Source organism: Dendroctonus ponderosae, unplaced genomic scaffold, assembly GCF_020466585.1.
Source record: "Dendroctonus ponderosae isolate FM_Combo_2020 unplaced genomic scaffold, Dpon_F_20191213v2 Dpon_F_20191213_396, whole genome shotgun sequence".
Classification (NCBI taxonomy): domain Eukaryota; kingdom Metazoa; phylum Arthropoda; class Insecta; order Coleoptera; family Curculionidae; genus Dendroctonus; species Dendroctonus ponderosae.
Window position 1 is genome coordinate 244 of NW_026018607.1, and position 19287 is coordinate 19530.

Genomic DNA, 19287 nt, shown 5'->3' on the forward strand with positions numbered 1-19287 from the left:
TGCTTTTTTTTTCTGGTGCGAAAAACCCACTAAACAATCAAAAAGTCCCTAAAAATGTTGCTTTGACGTTTCCATGTCGGACATTTGTGAACACGCTCCTAGTGTCACTGTCACTACTTGTAAATATACCACAAATGTCAATGAAAAACTTACATGAACAAAGGTAAGTCTTATTTTGTAGGTGGCAACTTCCAAGCGTTTTTCTTTCAATGAAAGAAACCCTGAAAATTTTGCTACAGTTCATTGATTTGACGTTTCATATCGAGCAGTTGTCAACACAGTCCTTATGTCCACTGTCACTCGTTGTAATTATACTACAAACCTCATTGCGTTGTTTACATAAGTAAGAAAGTGAAATTCGTTGCAATTTTATGTGTTTGGTATTAAGTGGATAACATTTTCTGGTGTTTTTTTGGCAGAAAAAACATCCAAACAATCAATAAAACCTCTGAAAATATTGCTACAGTGATTATCAGTTTATTGAGTTGACGTTTCCTGTCAGGAAATTGTAAATACGGTCCAAATGTCTCTGTCACTCTTTGTAATTATACTACAAATTTCATTGCGTTGTTTGCATAAGTAAAAAGTGAAATTCGTTGCAATTTTTGCCAGGTGAAAACTTCCAAGAGTTTATCTGCAACGAAAGACAATGAAAAAGTGCCTGAAAATGTTGCTGAAGTTGGTAGCAGTTTATTGATTCGATGTTCCCTGCCGGGCCAATGTCAATACGTTCCTAAGTCACTGTCATTTTATGTGTAATTTATTTGGCGTTTTCGCTGGACAATTGTAAATACGGCGCTAATGTTACTGTCACTCCTTGTATATATTGGCGAAACGTCAATGCTGGGTCGCTTACATATGAGAACGAAGTAAAATTGTGGAAACGTTGTGGTGTTTTTGGCCAAAAACTCCCAAAAATGTTGCTACGTTTGACATCAATCCATTCATTTGACGTTTTATGTCGGACAGTTGTAAATATTCCACAAACGTCAACGAGTTTTAAGCAGCGTCAAAAGTAAATTAAACAGTTTTTTGGCCCAATCGCGTTTGAAGTCGAGAATTTGCTCAGCTTGTAGATTACTTAGCATTAACTTAGTGGGGTTTCTTGGGAAAATGCGTTTTTCTTTGGTTTTCACTGATTTTTCACTAATTTGAAAATTCGTTTCGAGCAGATTGCTTAGGTTGGTTAACTGCACTTTTCATTGACTTGCTGCTTTGGTTGAAATTTGGCAACCGATTTATGCATGTGGAATTAAATGACTGTTTTCTTAATGAAAAGTAGCAAACTCCTGAAAGAAAACCAAATTTCACCCAGAAATGCACTAAGAAAAGTTATTGTAAAACAAGGTAAACCTATTTTGGACTTTGATAGCGCTTGGGCGACAAACCAGTTAATCTTCATTTGCCGGCAACTTAATGGGTTGTGAAGCAAGTGAAGCTTCCTGGGGGTTTCTTTATAAAGCAGAAAGTTGCAGATTATGTTTAAATCCCTCCTATCTACACTAAGTACAAATAAACATCAATTTAAGTTCGCTTCTTACGTCTAGAATGTGCATATGAAAACTACGTCATTACAAAATTTACAGTTAAATTTGCTACTGGTCGGTCACTAGGAAAATACTGGTTAGAATCGTAACTTCTGGACGAAAATGTAACATTTCTATTGCAAAAATCGCCATTTAATTCCATTTTAGAACGTTTGAAGGAAACTTGGCTGGAGAATTGGGTTGCTTGTTTTCTAGCCAATACTTTCCAATTAGTTGTTTGGAAAAGTCATGCAGCCGCCTGAAAGTTGCCCTTATTTATTCAGATAGTTGGGAATTTTCAGTTCAGAGTGCAATTGAAGCTTTGACGCGGTTAACACGTTTATCTAGTTTCCTCACTATCTACAACGCAAGCGCAACTTTGAACAACAAAAGCTCAAACAATTATTTTACGAACCATTGATAGACTTACTTTTATACGTAGTTAGTAGGCGCCTAATTTAGAGCTAACATTTACTGTTTGTACAATTGTTTAAACAAATGTGAAAAGGGGGGCTTGATATGAAGGGTTTTTTTCGGCTAGTCAACTAGTAGCGTTTTTTTCGTTTAATATACACACGGTGGCTGATTCATCAGTGTCCAGCTGAAAATCAGGCAGAGTGTACTAAGCCTGGGTAACACAGTGAATTTTCAGGTGTTGGCGCAACTTATGGTGTTGTAAACTCATAATACGATAAATGTGTAGGGAGATCGCAGGGGAGTTTGTGATTTATGGTGTTGCGCCATCAGACGCGAGTTGTTATAACGCATTGACGCTCAGAGCGGTATCAACACAAAAGCGCCACACAACACAGTGTTACCCAGACTTAGAGTGTAGAGTGGCGGGAAGAAACGAACATATACAGAGCGAGTTATGTACAAATAGAAAGAACTACGGGTAAATTTAGATCATTAAGTTTCGCACCATAAGTGGATATGTATGTTTGAGTAGTAGAAATGCGGGACTAGCTTAGAAGGAAAGGACCAAGGGGTTTTCTCGGAAATTATCACAGGGACTTTGCAACCAATCATTTCCAATCTTACCCGATGTGCCTTGAAATATCCCCCCAGTCAGGAACACTACATAAATACAGAGGCACTATGTTACTAACGACTACCAGTTACAGTACGAAATAGTTATTTGTCGCTATATTTGTAAAGTTATCGATATAAGGCAGCGAAGAGACATTGTAGCAAGGGCCTGGATAAGGGAGTTTACTTTTACTGTTGGTAAAGTGCATTTTTTTAAATTAGTGGTTTTGCTAAAGGTTTGGCACTTAACCAAGTTGATTCAATGTCAGGCAACCGCTAAGATCTCAGGTTTTGCTTGGGGACATTTATGTTCAATTTTCTACGAGTGATTATAGGCATAATCAAGTAATTCCGAAAATCCTACAAATGCGCAAATTTCTATCGTTAGCCCAATGTACCAATTGATTCTCAACTAGCCATGGGTGATTTTTTTGTCAAAAAAATTGGCTTTTCTAGATCCATCTAAAGTAGACCTTTATTCCACAGAAAAACAGGCAAATGTGCCACTTTCATTTGAGACACCCTGTACTCAGAGGAATTGCTTCAACTGTAGGTGACAGTTCACTGACTTGACTTTTCTGTCACAGTAGTCAATACGCATCTAATGTCACTGTCACTAGTTGTAAAGCGGCAGCAAATGTTATCAGCTTGTTGACATGCAAAATATCTGGGATTTTACCCAAATTTACGTGGTTTTGGACCGTGAATGCGCAATTTTTGGCTCAGATAGCCGCGAGAGAATATTTTACATAATAACATTTAAAAATTACTGAAAGAATACATGCTGAATGACACTCAACTTTTTTTGCAAAATTTTAGTCTGCAGGTGATACAAAAATACCTAAATAATCTTCTAGAGACTCACAAGCTTCCAAAAATGTCTCAAACTTTTTTCTATGGTTGGTAACATTTCATTGTTTTGACGTTTTTCATAAGGCAGTTGCAAATACGCCTTCAATGTCACTGTCACTTATTGTAAATAGCAACCAAATGTCATCGGTTTTGTAACATGCAAAACAGCCGAGGTTTAACCAAAGTTGCAGAGTTTAATCAGCAGTATAAATTTAAAATTAATTATTTATTATTTAAAAATCGTCTGCGCCGACTGGAACTCTGATTATTTAAGGCCAGTTTTGTACACTTTTGGTTCTGAAATGGAGTTGAATTCAAAAATCTTCTAGGTGCTCAAACGATTCAAAATGTCTCAAATCCCTCTATATTTCTGGTAAAATTTCACACATTTGACGTTTCAAGTAAGGCAGATGTAAATATGCTTTAAATGTCACTGTCATTCGTTCTAAATATACCACAGACGTCTATGGATTGTTTGCGTAAGTAAACAAGTGATTTTCTCGGAAAATTTCTGTTTCATTTGGCAGAAGAAAACTTTTAGGACTCTCTTGCGAGGGATCATTCAAAATTACTAAAACCATGTGAATTGAATTTTAATTAATTCTTTAAAATATTTTAGACCTTCAAAATTATCTACAGATGCTTCCTATTCTCTCTTCGTTTTAAGGCATTTCGATGCTTTGACGTTTCCTGTCGAGCAATTGTAAATACGCTCTAAATGTCACTGTCACTTATTGCGAACGACAGCAAATGTAATCGGTTGGTTTACATATAATAGAACTGCGAATTCGCTGAGATTAAATAAAAATAAATAATTTTAAAAGTTTGGAGATGCTCAAATACTTCTAAAAGTGCGTCAAATTGTCTTCTACGGTTGCAAATATTTAATTTATTTCACGTAGTTATCGGGCAGTTGTAAATGCGCCTTAAATGTCACTATCACTCGTTGGAAAGAGACAGCAACTGTCATCGCTTAACCGAAAGTTGCGCATTTTAGGCTGTGAATATGTGACTTTATGCTCAAACTAATTGCTTATAAATAATCGAAAAGAATTAAAACCATGTAAATTGAATCGCGTTCTGGTTAATTTGAAATGCTTTTGCAAACTTTGGGGTCTGAAATTGATAGGCAAAACCCAAAAAATCTTCTACACTCAAAAGGCTGTGAAAACGTTCCTCTCCATGATTGAAAACAGTTCAGTAATTTGACTTTTGTTGTCGGCCAGTTGCAAATACGCTTCAAATGTCACTGTCATTCGTTGTCAAGAGGGAGCCATTGGTTTGTTTATATGCAATTTTGTGGAGTTTTAGCCTAAAGTTGCAATGTTTTTGTTGTGAATATGCGATTTTTCCTAGGAAGCAGCAAAATAATCTTTGGCCTGCAAATAAATGAAAATGTGATTTGGATTTTTTGTTGCAAGCCTCTGAAATTGATATGGAAAACCTTAAGAACCTTCTAGACATTCAAAAGTCTCTTTAAATCCCCCAAATTATCTTCTACGGTTGATAGGATCTGTTGACTTAACAGTTGTTTTCAAATAGTAGTAAATTTGCTTAAATGTCAATGTCACTAGTTGTGAAGCGACAGCAAATGTCATCGCTTTGTTTACATGCAATATCACATCGTTTTCTGTCCAAATTTACGTAATTTAGGCTGTCAGTGCGCAGTTTTTTGATCGATTGATCGATGATTGATTGATTGATTTGATTTTGATGATTTGATTTTTGATTGATTTGAGACTAGCGTGAAAATATTTTGCATGGTAACAAGTAACAGTAACTGAAAATTACTAAAAACATGTGTGTTGAATGAGTTTTTGCAAACTTTTGGTACCTAAATTGATATGAAAAAATCTAAGAATCTTCTAGACACTCAAAACTTTCTAGAAACGTCTCTAACTCTCCCAGCATTTCACTGTTTTGACGTTTCCTGTAAGACAGCTGTAAATACGCCTCCGATGTCACTGTCATTCATTGTAAAGAGGCACAAACTGTCATCGCTTAGTCTACGTCTGATATAGGTGGTCTTTTGAACCAATTTATGACATGAGAAATTCCAAAAATTTTCAAAAAAATCACTTGTTGCCAAGACACGGTTAATTTCATAGGTTTGTTTACAAGCGATAGATTTAATGGTAGAAAATTTCAAAAAATGTCACAAAATGCCCCAATTTCGTTTTTACAATTGGCAGCAGTTCATTAACTTGACATGTCCTGTCATGCAATAGTATATACGACTCTAATGTCACTGTCACTCCGCGTAAATACATGACAAATGTCATCGGTTTGTTTACATGCAGTTCAGCTGGTTTTTGATAAAACGTAGTATAAAAAATGTTAAATTAGCCGCTGAATTAATGCGGTTTGAACCTTTGGAGTATCTGAACTGGAAACAGCGACAAATATGTTATACAGAGTGGCTCAATTTTTCATAGAAAAACTTAGCCAAAGAGAAAAATTGACAGTCTGTCCAACTCGAAAAAATTCCATAATCTTCATTACCTTTGCCACTTTAACAAAAGTTTTGTAAATAAAAATACCGCTAAATGTAAAAATTGCAAATCCTTCCTATACAAGAAGCTGACTAAAAGATGCAAAAAATGTGGAGATTTGTTTACAGAGCGCCACTTTAGACGGATATAGAGGCCGAAAAAAGCCGATAACAGTGGGATTCCCTCATGTTGCGAATATTTCCTTCAATGCATCCAATACATCCAAGTTTACCCTACAATTCAATATACAACTCTTCATTTATAAGTACTATTTGGAAGCCAGGTACTTTGGGACTAAAACCTTGATAGAGTCAAAAAGCTAATCGTATGTTATCACTACCTATATATTAGGTTAAGAGTTTTCTCGATGATATTAGTAATGATATGCATCGTTTCACAACAGGATGTCTGAAACGGTACGGATCGACCCTCTCAGACACCCCAGCCGGTTGATCAGCAGGAACGCAAAATACCACTTAATGTATAAAAATCAAATTGCTTAGAGATCTAAGGATATGTGTAAAGTTTCCATCGAACTAGGCCGTTCAGATTAACCGCAAGGTTTCACACCCAAAGCACCTCCATCCTCAGTCACAGATCAAACCTCTAAACACGTCCATTACTCATTGTTCTTGGGACTGTTGTCTACACAGCGATAAGCAAAAATTGTCTAAGTTCCTTCATCCTCTGACTGTTTGGGAACTTTCCGTAGAAATCAAGCACCATGCTGGAATGGTTCTAGTTTCTACGATCTCTCTACGCGAACATCCGCCCAAATACACTGAAAATCAGACAGAGCAGCGAAGCGCCAACCTGCGATTGGCTGATAGTCAGGGAACTTCCCTCACTCGTGCAGTTGGACAACTGCGGCTTTTGCTGCAGTTCCACTGGAAGCAGCAGGGATTTTCAGTTTTCCCCCACCGAATTGATAGCACAGTTATTTACCTGTAAGCTGCTGCAGCTGAGGCAGGTACTTTTTCCAAAACGCGCACTGTTTCAAGCGCGGGCCTTTGCCAGTGGCAGTACTATTTACATCCAGAGTCAAGTACTCTCTTCCATAGGCCGTGTGTAGGGGCCAAAAGGTGGCCGTCCACACTCCATTAGGCGCAAGCGACGGATTACCTGCAAACCCCACACAGTTTCCCTTAGGAAATCCCCTGGGGAATGAATGTTGAGTAGCTTTAGTTACCGGTTTTGGCAAAATTTGCAAAATATCGCATGATCCTCTTCGCCAAATCGACTTCTTGCGCAGTGTAGGACTTTTCGGGATTCAGCGGCTCTCCAAATACGTAGTTTATTTCCTCGGCGTGCATCACACCCGTCCAAGTAGGCCAAGGATTAGCCACCTACGGAAACAGTTAAATCTCAACTTCAGGGAAAACAACATGAAGCCTTCCAGCTTCCAAGAGAAAATCAGAGTTGCATATTTTCAAATGGAGGAACTATTCAGACGAAAATTAGGAATATTTTTGGTCTCTCGACGTTTCGCAAGCACGAGTGGCCTGCATCTTCAGAGATGGTTTGCTCGGCACTCGAAAGCTTCCATAAGTAAACCAGTCAGAAATGCCGCCATTATTTTTCTACAGTTGGCAGCAGTTCGCTGAGCTTGACATTGACATTGACATACAGTAGTAAATACGCCTCTAATGTCACTGTCACTGATTGTAAAGACACAAGAAAAATCCTCAGTTTGTTCACATTTATTTCAGCACTTGTTTGTTGTTTGCGCTTGCAAAATGCTTGGATGAAATTGTTTTCCACGGTGGCTGTTTTGACACAGAAAAGAACGAATCATTGTAAAGAGGCGCCAGATACGTGAAATAAAGTTGTTGCTTTTTGACAAATTCACTTAATAATTTTTGAGTCTCTCAAATCCCGTAATTTTCAGACGTTTAAAAGTTTCTGTGGGAAACAATGCTTGAACGGAAAGTTCAAAACTTTAGGGTATGGAAAACAAAAATTGAAAATTTTTCGACAATTCCTCCCGACGGTTGACAGTAGTTCATTAATTTGACGTAAATACACCTTAAATGTCACTGTCACTCGATGTAAAGGAACAGCAAAAGTCATCGGTTTGCCTACAAATAATTGAACTCATACAAACTGTGCCTATTGAATCACTTTCTGATTGGCTTGCAATGTTTGATGCCCTTTTTTCTCCTTAAATTAATAAGCGAAACTGTAAAAATCTTTTACATGCTCAACCAATGTTTAAAAATTCCTCAAATCGGTCTCTACGGTTGGCAGCAGTTCACTAACTTGACATTTCCTGTCATGCAATAGTCAATATGACTAGCGCATATATCCTAGCTGACTCCTTGCTTAAATGACATGCGCAAGTCAGTTTGAGGTTAGATTAATCAAAACAAACTTCTATTTACCAAAACGTGTATGTATTAGGTATTAGGGCTCGGAATCAAACTCGAACAATTCGAGTATTCGAGTATTCAAAAAGCGAATAATTATGGCTAGTCATAACTCGAAAATTCGGATACTGGAATACACCAACATTATCAAACTCACAAGGTGCAAATATCTTTATATGCACTTTGTAAACTTTTGTAAAATAAGTTATTCATATTCTACAAGCATTTAAACAAATAGTTATATATTTACAAGCAAATAAAAATAATTATTTACCCTCCGGCAAATGAATATAAAATTACGTGTTTGTGTTCTGATGACTCGCGACATCAACTTTTGCGCGGTGTTACAATTAGTGTGCCGACAAAGGCACTTTTTTATCCGTTGCGGCTTATTTAGAGTTTGATTCCGAGCCCTAATGCATACTCGTTTTGGTAAATAGAAGTTTGTTTTGATTAACGTAACCTCAAACTGACTTGCGCATGTCATTTAAGCAAGGAGTCAGTTACGATATATGCGCTAGTGTCAATAATCCTCTAACGTCACTGTCACGCTGTTTAAATAGATAATACATGTCATCGGTTTGGTTACGTGGCATTTAGGTGGGTTTTCATCAATTTTAAGTTAAAAAAGAAGTGAAAATTGCGACCAAACTAGTGCGGATTGAGCTTATCCGCTATCTGCACCGGAAACAGCATCCAATCCGTTATACAGGGTGGTTCAATTATTTGTACCAGAACTTTAAAAGCCGACCGCAAAATTTGACATTCTGTAACGACAACTAATTTCATCAGTTTGTTTACATCCATATCAAATTGTCCCTCTGAAGATCGCCAATCGCGCTTGCGAAACGTCCATAAGACATTTTTTCCACAACTACCTAAAATCCCAAAAATAACATAAATTCATGCAGACGTTTCGCTCATCCGCATGCCTTGCATGCTCAACATATTAGCTGGACAGCTTCCACTGTAATCATGAGTAAACCGCAATTTTTTTGCACGGTTGGCAACAGTGCAGTTGACATTTCCTGTCGAGTAATAGTAAATACGCCTCTAGTGTCACTGCCACTCGTTGTAAAGACACGACAAATCTTTTCGATTCATTCCAAATTTTTTTCTCTGAAGATGCAAGCCCTTTGTGCATGTGAAACGTTAAGAATACCTTCTTTTAACGACGGTCTAAAAGCCAGAAATCACACCTGTTTCGTCTTTTTCAATGTTTCTATTAAATCAGCAAACACGACTTTCATTCAGACGTTTCGCTCATATTTAAAGTTCGCATCCTCATCATTCTAATTCGAACCATCACGGTTGGCAACGGTTCGTTAACCTTTACGTGTCCTGTCGAGTAATAGTAAATACGTGTCTAATGTCACTGTCACCTGTCACACACATGCCAGCCACTCGTGCTTGCGAAACGTCCAAAAAACTACCATTATTCCAGTTTCAGGAATGGTTATTTCTCCATCTCTATACTCACAGTTCGATGTTTGAAGTAGTACATGTAGACATTGTTGCCAGTTTCCGCATAGCGATGAGCAAACTCATTCACATTGCACGTGAACTGATAGTCTCCGACCATCTTGTCCAGAGCGTCCCGATTGGCCACCGGGTCGTCTGGATTCAGCCAATCGGTGTACTCGAAGACAATCGCTTGACGTGCCGCAGGCCCAACATATGGGTTCAGTTCGGTAACTGCGCCCAGGAATTCTTGCCTACAAACATTGGCCAATCAAAGCAAAGAGGGACATCAGTAGGATGGTTGGGAGGCACTTGCCTACTGATGTAGACGTTTTCCTCTTTCCTGAACAGCTCAGTGAGGTAGTACATGATGAAATAGTAGCCTTCCTCCGTGTTGGAGCCCATGAGAATGTTGGTTTTTTTGAAGTTTTTATTGGCCATTGCCCGACCGGGGGATTCATCCAGGAAGGACCCGTCTATGATGGGCACAAAGGGGAATTCGCAGATTCCTGGAAATTTATTTAAACTCTTTGCTCTCTGGTTGGGAACTAGACGGGGGAGATTTACCCAAAGTGCCCCACTCATTGTTAACGAGGTCGAAGGGATCCTTCAATCTTAAACACTCGATAACAGCCGGCAGGTTGTCTCTTTCATGAGGACATTTGACTGCCTCCGCCAATCGGAGTCCTCGCAGAATGCTCTCTTCTCGAGAGATTATTGCCCAAGGCGCCGTGGCGCTGCCCGACTCCATGATAGCCTAAAATGTCCATCACCCATTCTCCAGAGAATCAGGAGGAATATGAGGATTTTACCTGGGAGAATAAGTTGCGCGACAATGGGGAGAGCAGGTGCAAGGAGACGGAGACGGCGCCGGCGCTTTCACCGAACAAGGTCACATTCTGGGGGTTTCCTCCGAAGGCTGCCACGTTGTCCCGCACCCACTGCAAGGCCATCAGCTGATCGAAGAGGCCGGTGTTGCCAGGAGCGTCAGGCGTTCCGAAGTAGATGAACCCCAGTGATGCCACCCGATACTGCATGGAGATTACTATAACGTTCTCCTCGGATACCTGCAAAAGAAATGGGTTTCTCAAGCATTTCTCCTCTAAACCACATTTCAAGATCTTCACTGTTACAGCAAAAAGTCCCCCCTAGTTGACACTCTGCACCGGTTTATCCCTTTTGATTCGCCTACTCCTCACTCACTCCCTCTGAGTCCCCGAGGTCGAGCTAGATCAAGGCTAATTGTTCTGTTGGAAGAACTTACCAGAATATTGTGGTCATAAACATCAAGAGTGTTGGTGCCGGAGTAAAATCCTCCTCCAAACACCCACACCATCACCGCAGCATTCTTGGGCCGAGGCCGCGGGACCACCACGTTAATGTAGAGACAGTCCTCGCTTAGAGGAGTGTTGGGGTTCCAAATTTGAGCACCTGCAAACCCGCACAGTTGCAACCTGGAAGTCGCGTAGGCCAAGGAGCTTACCGGGAAAGTCTCCAAACAGTGTGTCAATAATTTGTACGCAGGAGTTGGGGTGCTTGGTGGCATTGATAACGCCCTCCCATTTCTCATAGGGGCGCGGGTGCCTAAACCGCAGGTTCCCTACGGGTTTTTGGGCGTAGGGAATGCCCAACCAGGCGTCTACCTGAAAACATCAACAGCGCGAATGACTCCCCAGTAGTTGTCGAGTGATTAGGGATTACCTTCTTTCCTGTTGCCGCAGTCAGCGTCGTCCCGCGGACTTTTCCCTTATTGGTGCGAATGATTAAAGGGTCCTCATCCGTCGACGACAGTCGACTAGGGAAGTCTCTTTTGTCATCTGGGGCGTCCCTATTGGGGCGGTAAAATTGGGGATGAAACTGATTACTGTTAATTCTTAGGGGACGGTACCTTCTAAACTCCTCGGAATCCTTGTGGGGATCGAAGGGGTCCCGTCGCGTGCTGGACCCCTGTTGCGCCATCAGGGGCTCCGCACGAGGCCCCTCAATGGGGACGGATCGATGGCGCCCTCGGCGCGCCGCGGGGGCTGCGGGGCTCGCTGCCGCCAGCAGGAGCCCCATTAAGGGCCAGCAGCCCCACCGCATGACCGGCGATGGGCTAACCGGACCTGGCCGGGTCTGGAATAGGTATATGCTTGTAAGACCCTTAGGGTAACTCTAGCATGGTGTGTTTTTTCGAAATAGATGTTTTTGACTATTGAACTGCTAGCAGCAGAAAATTTAGCCTGATGATGCCCCAAATTCGAAACCTGTGCCACTTGCAAGTTGGTCTATGCCCTACAAAACTGATTTAACAGTCAATTGTAAACTTCGCTAGTTTCTTACCAAAAAACTGCGAAAATCCGGCCTGCATAAACAGACGAAAAGTGCGAACAAAATTCTTTAAAAAATCGTAAAAACTTCCTGAGGAAGGTACAAACTCAAAACGTTTACTGCCTATCAAGCACACCTTGGACTGCGAAAAATCTTCTCTTTATTGACATCTTCTAGATATTGAGAAAATAAATGCCAAACTTACGCCTGCAAAATTAACTTGGAAAATTCCAAGTCACATTTAGAACCTTCTCAAAAAGTTCCTAATGATGACTCAAAATCGAAACTTTTTCCTCATTTAGAACTCAAATTGCTCTGCAAAATTGACTTGAAACTGAACCCCGAGCTTGAATGGTTTCTGGGAAATTGGACACCGAACTTAGGCCTGCATAAAGAGCCGCTAGATTTCATCATATGTTTAAAAAAGTCTCGAAAATTACCTGATAAAGTCAGAAAATCGAAACTTTTTCCAAATTTAGAACGCACTCTGTCTCAAAAAACGCACTTAGCAATAAATCTCCAACTTCGATGTAGGTTTTCGCGACAAAAAATTCTGAACTGACGCCTGCAGAAAAAAAACACAAAATTCCATGGCAAGCTTGAGAAAATTTTGCCAGTTGCCTGATGATGTCCCAAAATCGAAACGCTTGCCCTTTATAGTACAGGCAATGGACAATGACATAGATGCAAAGATGGCTCTTGACCTTAACTGGTTTCTGCAGGAAAAGCTCTGAAACTTCAGCCTGTATAAGCAAGCGCAAATTGCAATCACATTTTCCAAAAAAATCCTGAACATTTCCTGAAGATTACTCAAAATCGAAACGTTTGTCGCTTATAGAGCAGCCTTATAAATTTTCCGCAAAAGCGATTCTCCAAATCTGCGAGCTCCTGAGAAAATTCATGTCAAACGACGACCTACTTACATATCTGCGAAAACCATAAGCAACTTTGAAAAATTATTGAAAGTTGCCTGATGATTCAGTTGTCTGATGATACAAATACATGCAAAAGCGAGTTTCTCGTTTAGTTGGTTCCTGAATGAATAAATGAATGCCAAACCGGACAAAATAATGTTGCCAAATTCTCATAAATTGCCTGATAAGGATTGAAAATCGAAACTATGATTGTTTATAGAAAGCACTTCGCCCCCATAAAATGCCTTAAATATAGCTTTTTCGCTTTGAAAGCTACAGCGGAAATAAATTCGAGATTCCGCCAAAAACCTGACGCAATTTTGAAAAATTCTTGAAATTTGTTTCATGATCGAAACGTTTTCCACTCGTAAAACATACTTTTTTTGGTAAAATAAATACAAAATCAACTCTATTATTTTGTTACTTCCTGAATAAATGAAGGGCAAACTTCAGCCTGCAAAAGCAACTTCGTCAACTAAACATAATTTTGAAAAATTGTAAAAAATTGCTTGATGAAGACTGAAAATCGAAACTCTGTATTAATTAATTATAGGGGGAATATTGCCTCAGAAAATTCGCACACAATTAACTTTCTCACTTCCAAAGTTAAAGAAAAAATAAAAACTAAACTCTTGTCTGCAAAAACCATCACGAAAACCACACGCGATTTTGGAAAATTATTGAAAATTTTTGAAAAATTTTACATTTCATCAATCGATTTTGCGCTATTACATACGTACAAATGTATTATGAGTCCCTCATTTTTTTCCTTCCTGAATAAATCAATGCGGTACTTACAATAAATTTCAACTTGGCAACTTTGCAAAATTGCCAAGATTTGCTTGATGATGACTGAAAATCGAAACTCACAACAATATTCACTTTCGCACGTCCCAATTTACAAAGAAAATAAATGCTTTAGTGCGGCTTGCAAAACTATCACCCAAATCCGACGCTGTTTTAACAAAATCTTCAAAATTGCATGATTATTAGTGAAAATCGAATCATTTACAGAAAAAACTGTGACCTTCAAAACAGTTGAAAATTTAACTTTTTCACTTCTTAAGTAAAATAGGAAATCAAACAACTAAAAAATGCTAAACTGCAAAAATTCACCACACAAACCAGATGTAATAATTTTTTTTAAATTTCCTGATGATGACTGAAAAATCGAAACTGTTGATGCTTGTAGAATAAACTTTACCCTACTAAACACGTATAAAAATGACTCCCTCAGTTCGACACTTCCTGAATAAATGAATGCCAAACTCCAGCATGTAAAAACAACTTGGACAACCAAACGACATTTCGAAAAATTTCCTGATGATGACTCACAATGGTAACTTTCCTCATTTTATATACGAGACTTTGTCTACAAAATGCTCTCAAAGTTCAGTTTTTTACTTTCCATGTTGCATTTGAAATAAATGCTAAACTCCATTCTGCAAGAACCACTGCGAAAACCAGACGCAAATTTCAAATTTTGCGAAAATTTCCTGATGATGACTGAAAATCAAAACTTTTTTCGTTTATAAAACAGACATTGCCCTATTAAATACATAGAAAGCGCCTCTCTGATTTCGTTAATTCCTGAATAAATGAGTGGCAAACTCCGGAGTGCAAAAGTAACCTCGCCAACCAAACGCATTTTTGAAAAATGGGCAAAAATTGCCTGATGATGATTCACAATCGTAACTTTCCCCGTTTTGTATACGAGACTTTGTTCTACAAAATGCTCTCAAAATTCAGTTTTTTACTTTCCATGTTGCATTTGAAATAAATGTTAAACTCCACTCTGCAAGAACCATTGCGAAAACCAGACGCAAGTATGAAAATTTTTTGAAAATTTCCTGATAATGACTGAAAATCAAAACTTTTTGCCCTTATACAACATACTTTGCCATATGAAATACATACAAAAGCGTCTCTTTGCTTTCGTTAGTTTCTGAATAAATGAGTGGCAAACTACGGGCTGCAAAGGCAACTTCGCCAACCAAACGCATTTTTGAAAAATTGGCAAAAATTGCCTGATGATGACTCACACTCGTAACTATCCGCGTTTTGTATACGAGACTTTGTCCTAGAAAATGCTCTCAAAAGTCAGTTTTTTACTCTCCATGTTGCATTTGACATAAATGCTAAACTCCACTCTGCAAGAACTATTGCGAAAACCAGCCGCAAGTTTGAAAATTTTTTGAAAATTTCTTGATAATGACTGAAAATCAAAACTTTTTGCAATTATGTAACAGACTTTATCCTATGAAATACATCGAAAAACGTCTGTCTGCTTTCATTAGTTCCTGAATAAATGAGTGGCAAACTCCGGGCTGCAAAAACCACCTCGCCAACCAAACACAACTGTGTCAAAATTGTCAAAAATTGCCTGATGATGGCTCACAATCGTAACTTTCCTTGTTTTACATACGGGACTTTGTCATACAAAAGGCTCCATGTTGCATTTGACATAAATGCTAAACTCCACTCTGCAAGAACCATTGCGAAAACCAGACGCGAATTTGAAAATGTTTTGAAAATTTCCTGATAATGACTGAAAATCGAAACTTTTTGCACTTATAAAACAGGCTTTGCCCTATAAAATACATAGAAAAGCGTTTCTCTGCTTTCATTAGTTCCTGAATCAATGAGTGGCAAACTCCGGGCTGCAAAAACAACCTCGCCATCCAAACGCATTTTTGAAAAATTGGCAATAATTGCCTGATGATGACTCACACTTTTAACTATCCTCGTTTTATATACGAGACTTTGTCCTACAAAATGCTCCCAAAAGTCAGTTTTTTACTTTCCATGTTGCATTTGATATAAATGCTAAACTCCTCTCTGCAAGAACCATTGCAAAAACCAGACGCGAATTTGAAAATTTTTCGAAAATTTTCTGATAATGACTGAAAATCAAAACTTTTTGCACTTATGTAACAGACTTTATCCTATGAAATACATCGAAAAACGTCTGTCTGCTTTCATTAGTTTCTGAATAAATCAGTGGCAAACTCCGGGCTGCAAAAACAACCTCGCCAACCAAACACAACTGTGTGAAAATTGTCAAAAATTGCCTGATGATGGCTCACAATCTTAACTTTCCTCGTTTTACATACGGAACTTTGTCCTACAAAAGGCTCTCAAAATTCAGTTTTTTTACTTTCCGTGTTGCATTTGAAATAAATGTTAAACTCCACTCTGCAAGAACCATTGCGAAAACCAGACGCAAGTATGAAAATTTTTTGAAAATTTCCTGATAATGACTGAAAATCAAAACTTTTTGCACTTATACAACATACTTTGCCATATGAAATACATACAAAAGCGTCTGTCTGCTTCAATTAGTTTCTGAATAAATCAGTGGCAAACTCCGGGCTGCAAAAACAACCTCGCCAACCAAACGCAACTTTGAAAAATTGTCAAAAATTGCCTGAGAATGGCTCACAATCGTAACTTTCCTCGTTTTATACACGAAACTTTGTTCTACAAAATGCTCTCAACATTCGGTTTTTTATTTTCCATGTTGCATTTGAAATAAATGCTAAAATCCAACCTGTAAAATCTGCCTTGAAAATCCTGATGTGATCTATATATTATTTGAAAATTGCCTGATGATGACTAAAAATCGAAACTCTGTTGACGTATGTGAAGGGACTTAGCCCTGCAGAGGGCCCTCAAAACTGGATTTCTCAATCAGCCACATATAGGGAACATAAATGCCAAACCGCGTCCTGCAAAAAACACCACGAAAACCGACCCTTGAAAATTGCCTGATGATGGTTTTTCTCGTGCCGGTGGAACACCGTCAAGGCCTGGTTCCGGATCACATAAATTCTTCCTTTTTAATAAAAATAATAAACAAAAATAATTTACTTACGTAATAATTGTCAACAAATTAGGTCGGTTGAGGACATGCTACTGCTCAGCAGGGCTCTGGATGGGAGCCTTGACACCTGAAAAGCAATCAGGCATCAATATCGGATTAAACAGAAGACAAAGGCAAATGAAGAAAGCGAAAATAAATAACAATTAATCCACTAGACAGTGCGGCAAATAAACAGGAAAGAGCCAAAGTCTGGCAGGGAACATGCAAATCGCATGTCTGGAAAGCAGCTGTTATAAATCATAAGGAAAAATTCAGCTTTTGGTGGCCTTTGTCGATGTCTCACGCGATCCAAAGTGCACCAGTCTGATTTTGCAGCGTTTCATGCCGCAAACAGTGGTTTTCCAGTTTTTTCGCACATTGTAGATCCATATCGGCCACTTATTTAATTAAATCGCCGACCAGCCGATGCATCCAGACATTATAACGTGACGAGCATAAATTTCAATTACTTTTCCACATTGGGGCAAGGGGCGATTTATCTATTTCGGGACATGTCATGGAGTTGGTTCGGGTTTTTTTAGGTCAGGTGTACACACAATTCGTTCCATCTGGAACGTCAATACGGCAACAAAGCCCGTTTTCCCCGGGCACAAAGTAATTACCGCATGACAGCAGAAAAGGGGCTCTAATTATCCTTTAAAAACGCCGTAATGATCACCCGCGAAGTCTAACAAAGCCTCACAACGTGCTCGAATTCCTCGAACGAGGAGGATTGACAACGTAATCTTACCCGGGTCCTGTTGCGCGCTTTTCAATTAATTATATACAAAATGATCGATTGCCTCAACCTCTTTATGCAGGATTTCATCAAGCGAGCACTGGGAAGTTAGTTTGGGCACTTTCAAGGCTCTACTTCTACAGGGGGAGTTGATATTGAGCAAAACTCCTCTGGCCTCAACATCCTGCGGCTAATAACAATAGGACGTTGTAAGGACTGCTCGGGGTGGCAGAATTCTATCCAACAATCCCTCCCAGCATATTCCCCAGGAGGGTTGTAGAAGACGCCTACACCCCCAAGGACCCCAGATAGGCCTGAAGGCTGCTGCTCTTTTAAACATTAGCCTACAACTCCCCACCAGCACTGCTTCAATATGAAACTCAGTGAGTGGAAGGTAGTTCTCTGCACGGGCCAATGGCATGCTCCCTGCTACTAAGCAGCCATCCACTTCTCCCCAGGAAATGGAAAAAGAACCGAAAAACATCTACAGGTCTGCCAGCAGATGGGGGAAGACAACTCACATATAGAGACCCAAAACCATTTTCATAAAAACCCACCGGGGATAAAGAAACTTTTTGCCCGAGCAACAGCCAAATTACCATAAAACGCCGAAACACTGTGTTGATTTGCTCAATTTTTTATCTTTTAAGTGGAAATTGTGCCAAGTCCCATCGACCTGTTACGTCCGGATCGAAGTCCTAATGACAATAGGCAATTTTATCGGCCGGAATCGCGTGTGTGACCTTTTAAAACCCACTGGCCTAATCGGCATAAATTAGTGTCTCGGCCGGAGCAAGGGCTTGCGTGAGCTCGGCACTCGATTTCTACATTTATTTGTAATTTACGTCCGATTCTCAAGATTTTTTTATCTGGCGCTCATTAAACTGGAGCCTATTTAGGGGTGAAGCCAGAGGTCAGCGGCGGATCATTAGGAAGGCTCTTTGTAGTTTAATTTTCCCATAATTGCTTTAAAAGGTGTATTTTGTGTTGGTGGCTTTTCATGGGGGAACTTGGGGCCTTTTGGGACGCATGTCTAAGGGTTATGCGAATGTGTGCTGGCGAAACGTCTGAACCTGGACCAACTGCTTATTGACTAAAAAGCCGTCAACTTTCCAATTGTTAAAACTACGTCCATGCAGTAACTGTTTCGCTTTTGAGGATGTGAGAAAAGTCCATTTTCCTTGCTAATCAGGCTAGATAGAGCTCTATTGCTTCCTTTTTTATTACTGTTTGGGTTAGTGTCTTCTTAATCAACGCTCGTTACTTTTCTACTTACTTTCAGTTCAGTTCTTTGAACATCTACGGTTCTTGTGTTTTTCTGCGTTACTTCACCTCTCTTTACTGTTCTTCCTTCGGCATCAAGTACGCATTTTCAGTTCATTTTGTCGCATGGTTCTTCAGCATCTTCAAAAGTTTTTTAGCACACTTTTCTACGCGTCTTTACTCTTCTGCTTCGTCACTTAAAACCCTGAAGATTCTGGTGTCTTTCGCTGCATTTTATTTAGCTTAGCGCTCGTTTGCTTCTTCTCGTTTGCCTGCTTTTTCTTCCTATTCAAGTGCTCTCTTTCAGTTCAGTTGTCCGCGTGTTTCTTCATCGCCTTCATAAGGGCTTTCAGCACACTTTTCTGCGCGTCTTAACTCTTCAGCTTCGTCACTTTGCGCTTTGAAGACTATGGTGTTTTTCAATCTTCTTTTTTGTTGGGTGCTTTTTCTTCTTATTCAAAAGCTCTCTTCAG

At 39.4% G+C, this 19287-nt stretch overlaps 1 protein-coding gene across 1 annotated transcript; it reads right to left on the reverse strand.

Moving 5' to 3' along the window:
* Positions 1-455: 455 nt before the first annotated feature.
* Positions 456-16900, reverse strand: LOC125504109 (acetylcholinesterase-like; the record flags this gene model as incomplete). The annotated part of the gene is given in 12 exon segments (XM_048665486.1): positions 456-6786; positions 6845-7021; positions 7089-7245; positions 9746-9980; positions 10043-10235; positions 10294-10483; positions 10539-10793; positions 10991-11157; positions 11210-11369; positions 11428-11554; positions 11615-11841; positions 16825-16900. Coding segments are annotated over 11 exon segments (1986 nt in total). The 3' UTR covers positions 456-6655.
* Positions 16901-19287: the final 2387 nt, after the last annotated feature.